A 12,880-nucleotide genomic window follows, 5' to 3' on the forward strand; every position below is an offset into this window, starting at 1 on the left:
TCTCAGACATTGTGGTCACTTGCAAGTCCTTTTAGCTGTTATGATATATTAGGCTGCTTGCTCTCGCACTCTGACTCAGTTTGCAATGCTGCAGGGCCCACTCTTGATCGGGGCCAGAGAAAGCGTGCCCGACTCGAATATTCAGCAGCTCACCCAAGAAATTGGAGGCTGGAAGTGGATACATATTGTGCTTCTTGTGTTGTAAACAAACAAGGCATGTACTTGCTGATACAGCTGCATAAAACATCCTGCAACTTTTGCGGCGGTGTGTCAGTGGAAGATGTAGCAGCCATATGATTGGGATTTGTGCAAGATCTCAGTCGCGCTCCCAAGTAAAAGATGACAGTACCTTCAAGTGCTCTTAACTAGAATGCAGCACTCTGTATGAACCAAGCAAATGTGATCTGAGTGCGTGGCTTTGACCACTGGCAGTGTGCAAAGCGCACTGCCAGACTGCTCTAGAGAAACCAAAAGTGTGCCATTAGTGGTGCAGTACCTTCTGACCGAAGTTTTCACCCTGTTGAACAGATTATTAGCGGCCAGCAGTTGCCACTGCCCAGGGGTGCCTCAAGCAAGGCCACGGCCATCGACCCCTACGTGACTGTGCAGGTGTTTGGGATTCCCACGGACTGCGCTGAAGCGCGTACGAAGACAGTGTCCAACGAAGGTCAGCACAACCACGGCATAATTTTTGAAGTGGGTGTTGTGCAGATCAACATTTCTTAAAGGGGTCCTGAACGACCCCTCTGGCTTGGTAAAAAACATAGTCTGCAGATAGCACATGCTGCTGTAAACACCTCAGCCAAATTTTGCTGTTGTATGTGGTGCGTAGAGCTCGCAAATGAAGCGCTAAGTCAGCTTTCTCTAAAACACTCTTTTCGACAGAAGCCCGCTCCTCATTCTCTTCTGGATGCTTTATTTCGTAATAAAGCAGATTCCCATACATGGCTGCTATTGGCCAATAGCTGACGTCAGTCAAGAAGGGTGTTTTCATCAGCACACTTCTTCCTACTGTTACTGTGTATATTTATTGACAAAGTTAAATAAACAGGCTGAAGAAAGCAAGAATGTGCTTTCGAATTTCGATAATAATTCTATACTTCCGGAAGATGTCGACTACCGTATGCGCGCGTATGCTTGGCCGCGGCCACCCGCATAGGAATTAAACTTTAGCCTCCTTGCTTATCGGTGTCGTAGCCGGCGGGTCTCACAAATTTCGACTAGTTTTGAATGCTCAACTAGCCTCGAACCACGTGAAACTTAAGGTTAGACCACACGCACACTTGCCAGCGCATACCCACTCCTGGCTGCTGCTGGCTAGACGCCTTGGAAGACTAATTCATAGTGCTTCAAAAATGCGCAAGTTGTATGTGGCTACTATCTGTTAGTGAAGCTGGTGAAGGACAAAGCCAGTCCGCACCATGTGCAGAGCATGGTCAGACTGTAGCACATACATGCGAGCACACACCCAAGCCCTGTCGTGCACAAAGTAAATGATGCACACATGCACTGCAGTTGCATGTAGCTACAGTCTTCTACATAGCGTAGATACTGCGGCCACTGCGGTGTGCTGCCACGAGTCCACTGGCTAAGTGCATTGAGGCTCGCTGAGGACAACTGCGTTTGGCTTACGTTTGGCGTGTCATAGGCACCAAGATCGGAAGTAGTGGCATCTACGTTAACCTGCAAAAGCAAATTTGAACTGCGCGCCATGGCGACATTTAGAAGGTGGAGCAACTGGGCACACCCCGCTCCGTCGTAGCCTTCACAGTGCAAGGCATTGAAGAAGGAATGGGAGCACAGGGAAGAGGATGTCTGATTGCAATAACTCCGCTTCTGCTGAACGCATTGAAGTATCTTTTGCAGCAAAATATTTCTAAAATAGCCTATTTTTGCTTCAAATACATTTCTCCTCTTCAATAGAAAGTGGTTCAGGGCCTACTGCAATGCACAGAAGGTAAAACAGCTGAGAAAGTGCTTTTAAATTAGCAATGCTGGTTGCCGACCTAAAGCTTACTGCAAGCAATTTAGAATAAGAGTAAGGGGAACCAAGGAGCTCGATTTTAGTCAAGCAGAAAAACCATGTGAACATAACAGACAGTGAAGCCAACAAAAACTCAAGTGAATTAAATTTTTTTCATTCTACTGTTGAAGTAACCGAAGAGGGAGGCTAAATTTGCCATAATATTATTATTAGTGGCGTAGAGGTAAAGCATCTGCCTCGCATGCAAGAGGACCATGGTTGGAATCCCAGGGCCACACAATTTTCCACCGGATTAAAAAAAAAAAATCCACATGTTGATAAAATTGCATAAACAGGCCTGGAGTGCGGCCTGGTTCCGGTGACCAGAACCGGTAATGCACTCCCTCACCAGAGCAGGATTGGCCACCCTGGTGCAGTACTTGGCCACAACCTCCTATATAAATACAACAATCAAACCCCGGCCCTCAGTCCCCAGCAGCTGCGAAGCAACTGACCTGCGGATAGACCTGCGACGCAGCAGAGGGTGCTAAGAATTCCTGGTTCCGGACAGGTCGCCATTGGAATCTGAACCTGGCAACGTTTAACGCTAGAACGTTATCTAGTGAGGCGAGTCTAGCAGTGCTATTGGAGGAATTAGAGGGCAGTAAATGGGATATAATAGGGCTCAGTGAAGTTCGGAGGACAAAAGCATATACAATGTTAAAAAGTGGGCACGTCCTGTGCTACCGGGGCTTAGCGGAGAGATGAGAACTAGGAGTCGGATTCCTGATTAATAAGGATATAGCTGGTGACATACAGGAATTCTATAGCATTAACGAGAGGGCGACAGGTCTTGTGAAACTTAATAAAAGGTACAAATTGAAGGTCATACAGGTCTACGCCCTACTCAACAATAGACCATATTCACACTATCAATCAGGTGATAGAGAAATGTGGGGAATATAACCAACCATTATATATAGCTTTCATTGATTATGAGAAAGCGTTTGATTCAGTCGAAACCTCAGCAGCCATGGAGGCATTATGGAATCAGGGTGTAGACGAGTCGTATGTAAATATACTGAAAGCTATCTATAGCGGCTCCACAGCCACCGTAGTCCTCCATAAAGAAAGCAACAAAATCCCAATAAAGAAAGGCGTCAGCAGGGAGATACAATCTCTCCAATGCTATTCACAGCGTGTTTACAGGAGGTATTCAGAGACCTGGATTGGGAAGAATTGGGGATAAAAGTTAATGGAGAATACCTTAATAACTTGCGATTCGCTGATGATATTGCCTTGCTTAGTAACTCAGGGGACCAATTGCAATACATGCTCACTGACCTGGAGAGGCAAAGCAGAAGAGTGGGTCTAAAAATTATTCTGCAGAAAACTAAAGTAATGTTTAACAGTCTCGGAAGAGAACAGCAATTTACAATAGGCAGTGAGGCACTGGAAGTCGTAAGGGAATAAAAATCTACTTAGGACAGGTAGTGAGTGCGGATCCGGATCATGAGACTGAAATAATCAGAAGAATAAGAATGGGCTGGGGTGCGTTTGGCAGGCATCCTCAGATCATGAACAGCAGGTTTCCATTATCCCTCAAGAGATAAGTGTATAATAGCTGTGTCTTACCAGTACTCACGTATGGGGCAGAAACCTGGAGGCTTATGAAAAGGGTTCTACTTAAATTGAGGACAACGCAACGAGCTGTGGAAAGAAGAATGATGGGTGTAATGTTAAGGGATAAGAAAAGAGCAGATTGGGTGAGGGAACAAACGCGAGTTAATGACATCTCAGTTGAAATCAAGAAAAAGAAATGGGCCTGGGCAAAACATGTAATGAGGAAGGAAGATAACCGATGGTCATTGAGGGTTACGGACTGCATTCCAAGGGAAGGGAAGCGTAGCAAGGAGCGGCAGAAAGTTAGGTGGGCGGATGCGATGAAGAAGTTTGCAGGGACAACATGGCCACAATTAGTACCTACATGACCGGGGTAGTTGGACAAGTATGGGAGAGGCCTTTGCCCTGCAGTGGGCGCAACCAGGCTGCTTACTTCACATTTATGAGATACATGTCATGCCATCATAATCAGTGTAGTTTATTTTGAAGCAAACCGATTATTTCCTTTTTTGGTATAGATACTAAACTTGAATTACAATTTTTGCTATTTTATTTTCCTCTCCAGGTCATTCTCCTATTTTTGATGAGTGCTTCGAGTTCACAGTAGCTGCTCCAGAGCTTGCCGTTCTGCGCTTTGCTGTCCTGGATGATGAATTTATTGGGGACGACTTCATTGGCCAGCACTCAATACCAGTGTCAAGCCTGAAAACAGGTAAAGTTTTTCATGCGTGCTTCCTTTCCAGTGCAAGTTTTGATGTCTGACTTCAGGTCTGTTGGAACCCTTTAAGAGGGCTTCAAGTCCTGGGCTTAATTTTTTGCCCTGTTAAGTTGTTCCAATGTTATGTAACTTGAGACGGGTATACCAATAATGGTAATAATGGACCAGGGGCGCTATCGGGGATTGAAACATACGTTGAGTTTGCGTTCAGTTTCGCCTGATGCGATTAGCCTAGGTCGCGCCGAGTTGTCAGTCGCCGAGCACGGCTGACGACGGGTGCAGCTGATGACTCGGTGCGGCCTAGGCGAATCGTGTGAGGCAAAACTGCACACAAACTGAACGTGCATTTGAAACAACGATCTCTGATCGCACCCTAGATTCCATATTCTTCTTCTGAGCACCAAGCCATGATAATAAAAATTCCCCCTCATGCATTTTGTAACATATGGCCAATTGTTCAGCAGGAATGAGTTGAGCTGATGAAAAGATAGGGTGCAGGACAATACACTGCGATCTAATGCTTAGTGTTTTTTTGTCGCCAGAATGTGAGCTGAGTTCATCAACTGCGTACACAATTTAGCACCATGGTCAAAACCAGAAGCAAACTCATCCTTACATTTTTTACACTACCTTGCAGGCTACCGCCACGTCCAGCTCACATCTGATACTGGCAAAGTACTTGAAAACTCTTCACTCTTTCTTCACGTTACCATGAGCACCCGGTCAGGAGACAAGGTATGAAAACATACAGTCTACAGCTAGGTTTCGAATAGTTTAGGTTATGTTTTCGATTTGTCAAAGATCTTGCATTCTTTGTCCTGAATTGCGCCTGGTGTGGGCTAGGTACAACACTGACCCAAAGAATGGTATTGTGTGCACATGTGCTGCCTCGGACATAACAGAAAGTAGTTAGCTGCCGCAAATAGAATCTGCATCAGCTGCATTTTATATTCTGTCAAATGAGAGATGCAAGTGATGAAGGAACAGAAAAATAAGAGAACCCAGAAAGGGTCATTATAGGGCTTCATAATATATAATCACTTTAAGCATGTATTCAGTGCAAGCTGGTATTGGTGATAACAATTTTAAATTTATTTCAATAAATCCGATTAATTGTTGTATCCATGTTCGTTACCTCAAAATGTGACTTTACTTCTAGATATAGGATAGATTCACAGCTGCTTTTCTTTCTGTTTATTTTTCTTTCTTTTTCGAGAGCTCCATCTGTTATAGTATCTGTGACAAGTGGGTGCTTCGTGGCTAGTTATCAAGTAATGTCCGGGTTATAATAGGTTGTGTCCACAGGTTCTTCATTCTCTTTTTCAGAAATTAAGAAGAAAACGATCCTGGCAGACTCGACCGCAGGCTGAGATGAGGCACGTTGGCATTCGTCACCTCGATGAAGCCTTTAAGGTGAGTTCACTTCTCATTTTCATTACTCGTTGCACTTGTACATTTGTATATGTATAGTATCTAATTTTTAAAGTATTTTTTCCACGGGTGTGAAAGTTTTAATACAGCAGCATACTTTTTCATCGCTTAAGCTCTCGTCCACAGCACATCTACTCTTCACAATAAGCTATCTATCTGCCTATCTTTTACACCATGTTTTGTACAGCTTTTTTTCACCACGTCACAACATGGTTGACCAGCAGATATTGTGCTGTTCGCTTTGCGTCCTCGTTCCATTGTACTTTGAATAACAGGGAAGACTTGCTTTTCTCCCATAATGACAACAGTACAAAGGACAGGTCACTAGGTCTGGCATTAATTTCCAGTAACTTGCTGTTTAAGAACCAAGGTTCACACTAGTGTACTTAGTGACAGCTGCTAAGACAGCCTAAAAAAAAGACGAGAAGGCGGAGGCAGATGATTAATTGCAGTGGTGGGAATGCTGCGCTAATTGTGCTTGGGCTTAGCGCATTTTTTACGGGTAAAGATGGACTACATGGTATTCCAAAAGAGCCAAAAATCTGAACTTAGCAAATTTCAAGAACATTTAACCCTTTCGCTGTCACGGACGTACCGGTACGTCATCGCGCTTACCCCCTACAGTGTCACTGATGTACCGGTACGTTCTCTATCGTGCGTTCAAAATTTCGCGCCTGAGCGCAAAGCTGGCGCTCCTAAACTGGCCACGCCATCTGTTGACTCTTTCTACAAGTTTGTATATTCGCCCCGACCTGTGTAGTACATGTATTGAAGAGTACGGTGCGACTGCCACTCCCCCCTTTCTCTTCGCTGAGTGGAGCGGTGGCTCCGCGTTCGGTGGATCATGCGTCGCGCGCGTGTAGTTATGGGTTAAAGGGTTGTTCTGCCATCTCCGCTGGTTTGAAGGTTTTTATTTTTCTTCTGTTGGTATGTTTGCTACGGCGCGTCAAGTTCAGGCGCATGTGCCGTTGCCTCTCCGAAAAGAGTGACTCGATTGCTGCTTTCACTCTCTCGCCGCACCCTCGCTTCCTACTTGCAGCAGTAAACGTAAAGCCCTTCGAACTTTGTTTAGGCTTTTTCCATCTCCCTTTGTCTTCTTGATCACGCAACGTCCCGTTTCTCTCCGTTGTGCGGGCGACTGAAAGCGCATCCTCCCTGCGCGCGGTTACTTTCGAATGGCTGAGCACGCGGGACCTTTGTCTGCTCATTGGAGCGGTGGCTCAATTCTGATTATGAATACGAGCCGAGCTCGGATTTGGACTCGGACATTGTCTCATGTGAGGAAGAGATGAGTTCCGCGTCGTCAGATTCGGATGTTGAACGGATGTTAGTCAGGCTGATGATGATGATGATGTTTACTAACAACGGCTGCAGAACACTGAATGTGCATATTGCATTGACTATGTTATTTGTATACCAATCATAATCAAAAATAAATTGCTATGTTCATTCCCTGTTATGCTCGTTCCCTGAAACCAAGCCGACACTGGGGGTGCGTCACGGCCAGAAAGGTCCGACAGCGAAAGGGTTAATGGCTCAAATATGAAAAAGTGCTTTGTAATATTGTGACGCCACTCTGGCTTTTGTGTTTTGGCACAACACTTAATTAGAGGAATTGTGACCTTCATTTACTCTTCTAATAATCTGTGTATTACTGCAAAGTATAAGAACATGCATGGAGCTTTCAAAGAATATCTCATCAGACTAAAGTGATTTAATGTTTCTCTTTAGTGCCCCTTTAATATTCCATAGCTTGTGCTGTTTCTACTGCTGTCGTGACATGCTGCGTGGAATCACTTATTTTGCTCCTTGTTCTTATGAGGAAATCATTATGTAAATTAAATAGCACACTAAACTATATTTCCTTTTTTTGTTTTTGTGCACACTTTCGTGGAGACTTTACACCTGCTCCAATGGCCGCTCAAAATGCTGAAGGGCATTCCCACCACTGTTAACTGTTATTAATTAATTGCACTTAGTGAGGCAAAATAAATCTGTTATTTCTTGCATCTTTGATTCTCATCTTTTACACGCGCTCTTGCATCATTGCAGTGAACTGATTCCCTCTCTAACTGTTACGAATACATTTTCTCTACGCTGGGTTCCTCTCTTTCATAAATGAGAAAGCAGGATCCTGTATATGTGCGCATTAATATTGTTGTTATAAACATTTGTCGTCCTTTGTTTTCCTGTGAACTGGTTCCTTTTGCATTACACTATTGTGAGAAGTGAGGCTGTTTTTAGAATTTTAACCAGTTCTGTTATATCTTTGTTAAATTCCTTATGTAATCCTTGTTGTATGCCATGTACATAGGGATCTTGGGCACCCTCAAGAGAAATAATTTTTTCACTTTTGCCTAAGCATGCCCACATTGTAATGATAAACAAAACTTGCATTTGAAGTTTGCTGTCCTACAATAGCTTGAAAAATATGGTTCTATGGGAAGCCCAGAAATGCTAAAATCAGCATCTGTATGTTTATCGTTAACAGTGCCTCCGTGTCCTTGTCTCCTGTGCAGCTCTTTTTGTAACAGTCAGCCATTTTTCTGCACACTTTGCTGTAGGGGGCGGCTGGTGCGTTGAATGAGTGCCAGCGGCTCAAAGGATCCTTGGACCGGGCCGTACTCGAGTGCTGCGAAGAGTGTGGCCTGCCAAGCAGTGCAAACTTGGCCCAGTGTCTGCGGGCAGCTGCACTCCGTCTCGCTTCGGCTTCTGAAGTGGTTGGCATCAGCATTGTCGAAGAGAAAGGGGTGCGGGCACCACCTGTTCAATAATTTATCTATTTATTTATTCACTCGTTCGGCCTCTCTCAGATGCTCCCACTTGCAAACCAATATTTTTGTATGCTTTCCATATCAGCTGACAACTTATGTGGGCTATAGGAATTCAGCACCAATTTCACAAGACCGCATTGTCAAAAATTGTGTGGGCAAAAACAGGACTCGAAGTCGCTCTTGCGTTTTCTGTAGCCCTTCTTATGATGTATTTAAAAGGAAGTTGAAAACCCTGAAAAGGCATTCGCCCTAGTTTCGTACTCCAAACGAGGACAGATTTTTCTTCAACTGCGAGCTTTATTTCTGAGAAACCTAAACAGGGTTTCCTTTATATTTTTGTGCTGTAGTCCATTGTATTACAATTTTTTCTTTTACCAAAGATACCATCATTAACTTCAATGTTTGTTATGAGCATAAATTCAATACATGCTGCTATTGACGAGAAACATTTTATGTTTACTTCGTTATATCCGATAATTCGTGATATCTGCGTTTATTACATCGAGGTTCAAATGTTTTTTAGACAATGCATTGAGTAATAATTTGTTATTTCAGGTTCATTTTTCCTGTGACTGTTTAGATGACTGCTCCCATACCACACTTTAATTGCTGCTTATGATTATTAACGTAATTGTACGCGCTGAGTTATACTTAGTTCAAATCTATTTTTATTTTTATTGTTTATATGCATGTTTGGATGGCTGCACTTTGATCACTGCTTCCTCTTTTTTATAATTATGCTATATTTGTAATTATAACACATTTCCTTGTCAGTGTTTTCTAAACACTAGAATGTCCTGCTGTAGTGTGTTTTTCACTGTGTGCTGATAACCCCACTATAATCTTTTATTAAGCTTGACTTGACGTGTTCAAAAGATAGAAATGTATGTATAACATATTATTATAGAGCATTTAGTCAGTGCGATTGCATGCATGAAGTGTGACAAAATTTATGGTTGCATTCCTAACAAGGACTGTGTATTCTACTACAAGCAATGAATGGCTGAAACACACACAGCCTTATGCCAAATAAAATGAACAAGCTTATTTTACACAGCTGCAATTCTTACTCCCTTTATGCCTTTCTAGTGCTTATACATTTTTAAGGATATTTCCAGCATGCTGGAGGGTTTTTAAAGCTTGGTGTCTGTGAAGTCAAATAAGCAGTGAAGTCTTGAAGCAGTCTATTCACTGTGCATATATATGTCAGGTAAACAGCCAAAAGCACTTTAGTTTTCACTCATGATGTTGAGTAAATCTTGTTTTGTTAGGAAATTAGTAGCATAGAGTTATAAGGCTTGACCACATTTTGTTTCAAAGCTGCAGCTATGTTTTTTTTTTCTCTCTTTTGCATATTAGTACCCGGTGTTCAAGGTACACGGTGAACCTTTTGTGAAGGCATCAAAACTGGTCACTGCATTTGACAAGGTGAATGAAGGCTTTCTTTTTATGTTTCATTACAGCTCTTTCTGGTTGTATTCAGTTTAGCCCACATTACATTTGGAATAAGGAATGCTAGATAGCTCACAAGCTGGTAATCGCACTAAAAATAAACAAGTTAGGATGTTATGTTTGGCCAAATGTCAATTGAGAAAGATTGAGTTGACTATAAGACTGAGCAGCTCAAAAAAAAAAAAAAAGTTCTGAATATCTTGACATTATGAGCTTACCACATGGAATAGAGGGAGAAGACATTGTGTAGGTTGCACACAGATATGCAAGTGTGTGCTTCTATTTTCAGAGTCGTACTTACGCAGCAAAGAAATTTAGGCTCTCAGGTGGCAACTGTTTTCCAAAAATTTTTGCGGGCAGTTGTGCAAATGACTGCGCCTATGACAAACACATTGATAGCTGTAATTTTCTGGTGCTGAGTAGAAATATTGTAATACTGGAGTTACTGTGCTAACACACGGACAACAGAAGTAGAAAAGGACAGGATGCGCGCAGGATCGCAACTGAATTTTACAGGGTGAAAGATGACACATATATATACAATTATCAAAATGACGTCATAATGCTGATAGGCCATTCAACATCACTGCCATCATAATCTTGTGTCCAGAAGTTGCGCCTCATAATCAGCAAGCACAATGGAGGGATTGCTAACACATACTTGCGCTTTCGTCTTTGTAACATATGCCTCGAACAGCTCCTGTGTACGGCAGTAAAAGATTGTGACAGCAGCGATTTTGGAGGGCCTATCGGCATGATGACGTCATTTTGATAATGGTATATATATGTCATCTTACACCCAATAAAATTCAGTTGCGAGTCTGTGCACATCCTGTCCTTTTCTACTTCTGTTGTCCATGTGTCTAAGCGCAGTAACCCCAGTATTACAAGATGAACTTCCACCAACTAGCCCAACTTGTCGCTCTACTGAGTAGAAAGTTTGTGCAATTCATCAGCTTCAGCTGTTGTGTTGTGGTAGAATAAAGTGCAAAAATGTTCATGTACTGCAATTGTAATGCATTTTAAGGAACCCTGGCAGGTGTATATTTATGGGGCACTGAAGAGAAACTCTAAATCAGTTTAATTATTTGCACTTGGCAAAAACAATTTATTTAACAGCAGTTAAAAGGGAGGTCAATGATTCTGTTCATGATTTTCAAAGCTTCCCAAAACGCAGTGTCAGTACGTCAGAGGAATGTCACGGATTTTAAAGTATTTTCATCCCGTAGAGGCATCTGCATCAGCAGGCGTTTGGTGTGTTGCAACACTACGGACCCGAGCACATAGGGGTTGAACGCTCCTGCGTCTAGCCATGCAAGGCTTAGCTGTGTCCGAGCAAAAGGGGATCCTGGAGGTTTAGCTGATGCGGGCTATGTGGACTTTTACAGCCCCTCGGTGGAGGAAACACACCTTTTTGGCCTCCGCTTCACATAGACGGCATCCCCGAACTGACCCCCCCCTGGGTAAATCGGTAGTTGCCCTTTCCTGTCCTTCTCCCTGATCTTCGTCTTTCTTACTTTCCATCTCTTCAGTCTTCTCTTCACTTCGTTTTACTTCCAATTTTCCAGGCAGCAAGGGTTAATATAGGGTAGTTTATTCAACCTTGGGTCAAATATATTAGGTTATAGTAACTATGTACAGCTGGCGTCTGTGTTTCCTTCTTGCCTCATAGCTTCCCCTTATTGAGCTCAGTGGTAGGTGGCTGGCATAGCGACTGAAATGAAGTAAATATTTATGGATTTACCGTCCTACCTCCATCTGCCTGATCATCCTCTTACCAAAAGAGGGCACGCACCAAATAAATGTTCCAGTTTTTGGCATTTGCAAAGAAATCATCCCACGATTTCGTATTATTCATAGTGAGAACCCTGAAAAGGCCGTCAGAATGATTTCACCCTTCACTATTGCCAAATGTCTCATTGAAACACTATCAGGCTACAAGGTGACCAAAATGGTCAGTGGCGACCTTTTCCTTGAAGAAGAGTGCGCATTTGGGCTGGTTGGTTCATGATTACGAGCAGGCAAACAGCGCTAAACAACAGGACAAGGAGAGGGACACAGACAACAGTGCTGACTAACAACCAAGTGTGTTTATTCTTTCAGTCAGCATATATATACTTTGCTGCTATCTCAAAGCACAGAATCAACAAAACAGGGGAGAAAAATGCAACGCATTTTTCTCCCCTGCGCACGCTGAATTCTGTTGATTCTGTGCTTTGAGATAGCGGCAAAGTATATATATGCTGACTGAAAGAATAAACACACTTGGTTGTTAGTCAGCACTGTTGTCTGTGTCCCTCTCCTTGTCCTGTTGTTTAGCGCTGTTTTCCTGCTCATTTTCCTTGAAGTTTGTGACCAGCACCAGCATGGAAAACTCTCCAGTTTCATAGCACTTGGTGATGTACAAATCTCTGTAACCCACACCGATCGATGAACGCATTTAAAGGAGGAATTTCTGATGGAGACCTCGTGAACTTGACCGAAGAAGGGCTCCTAGATGGCTGGAAAGAAAATATGACAAAAGTACAACGAATAAAGATTAAATGAGACAACATTGAAAAGTCCTACAAAACATCTAATTCTTACATTTGGCCCCATTACTCTTCCTGGGACCCTCCAAAATGGGATATACTAAAATCCGAGTAAGACTGTATATCCCAGCCCCCCATAGATATTTTGAATGCCAAAGGTTCAGCCATAGCTTGCAAAGCTGCCGAGACCGACTGACATGCTCAAAATGTGTTGACTATGAACACGCTTCTGGTAACTGTACTGGCTTGCTCCACTATCCGTACTGCGATGGTGACCATGCACCATATTCTCGATCCTGCCCTACAAGGAGAAAAAAAGAAGGATATTATTACGCTAAGGTAAAAGAAACAGATCTTTCCAAAAAGCACGGAAGAGTGTTTCATTTCT

General features: G+C 43.0%; 1 protein-coding gene across 1 annotated transcript in view; it reads left to right on the forward strand.

The window, feature by feature from the left end:
* The window catches only part of LOC126539300 (inactive phospholipase C-like protein 1), a 166,949-nt gene that overhangs the window by 132,986 nt on the left and 21,083 nt on the right, over positions 1–12,880 (forward strand). Inside the window, exons 19-24 of the mRNA XM_055075333.1 lie at positions 529–667; positions 4,152–4,298; positions 4,942–5,039; positions 5,631–5,717; positions 8,300–8,485; positions 9,869–9,937. Coding sequence (XP_054931308.1) covers positions 529–667; positions 4,152–4,298; positions 4,942–5,039; positions 5,631–5,717; positions 8,300–8,485; positions 9,869–9,937 — 726 coding nt within the window. The remainder of the gene's footprint in view (positions 1–528; positions 668–4,151; positions 4,299–4,941; positions 5,040–5,630; positions 5,718–8,299; positions 8,486–9,868; positions 9,938–12,880) is intronic.

This window comes from Dermacentor andersoni, chromosome 11, assembly GCF_023375885.2.
Source record: "Dermacentor andersoni chromosome 11, qqDerAnde1_hic_scaffold, whole genome shotgun sequence".
NCBI classification, from domain to species: Eukaryota; Metazoa; Arthropoda; class Arachnida; order Ixodida; family Ixodidae; genus Dermacentor; species Dermacentor andersoni.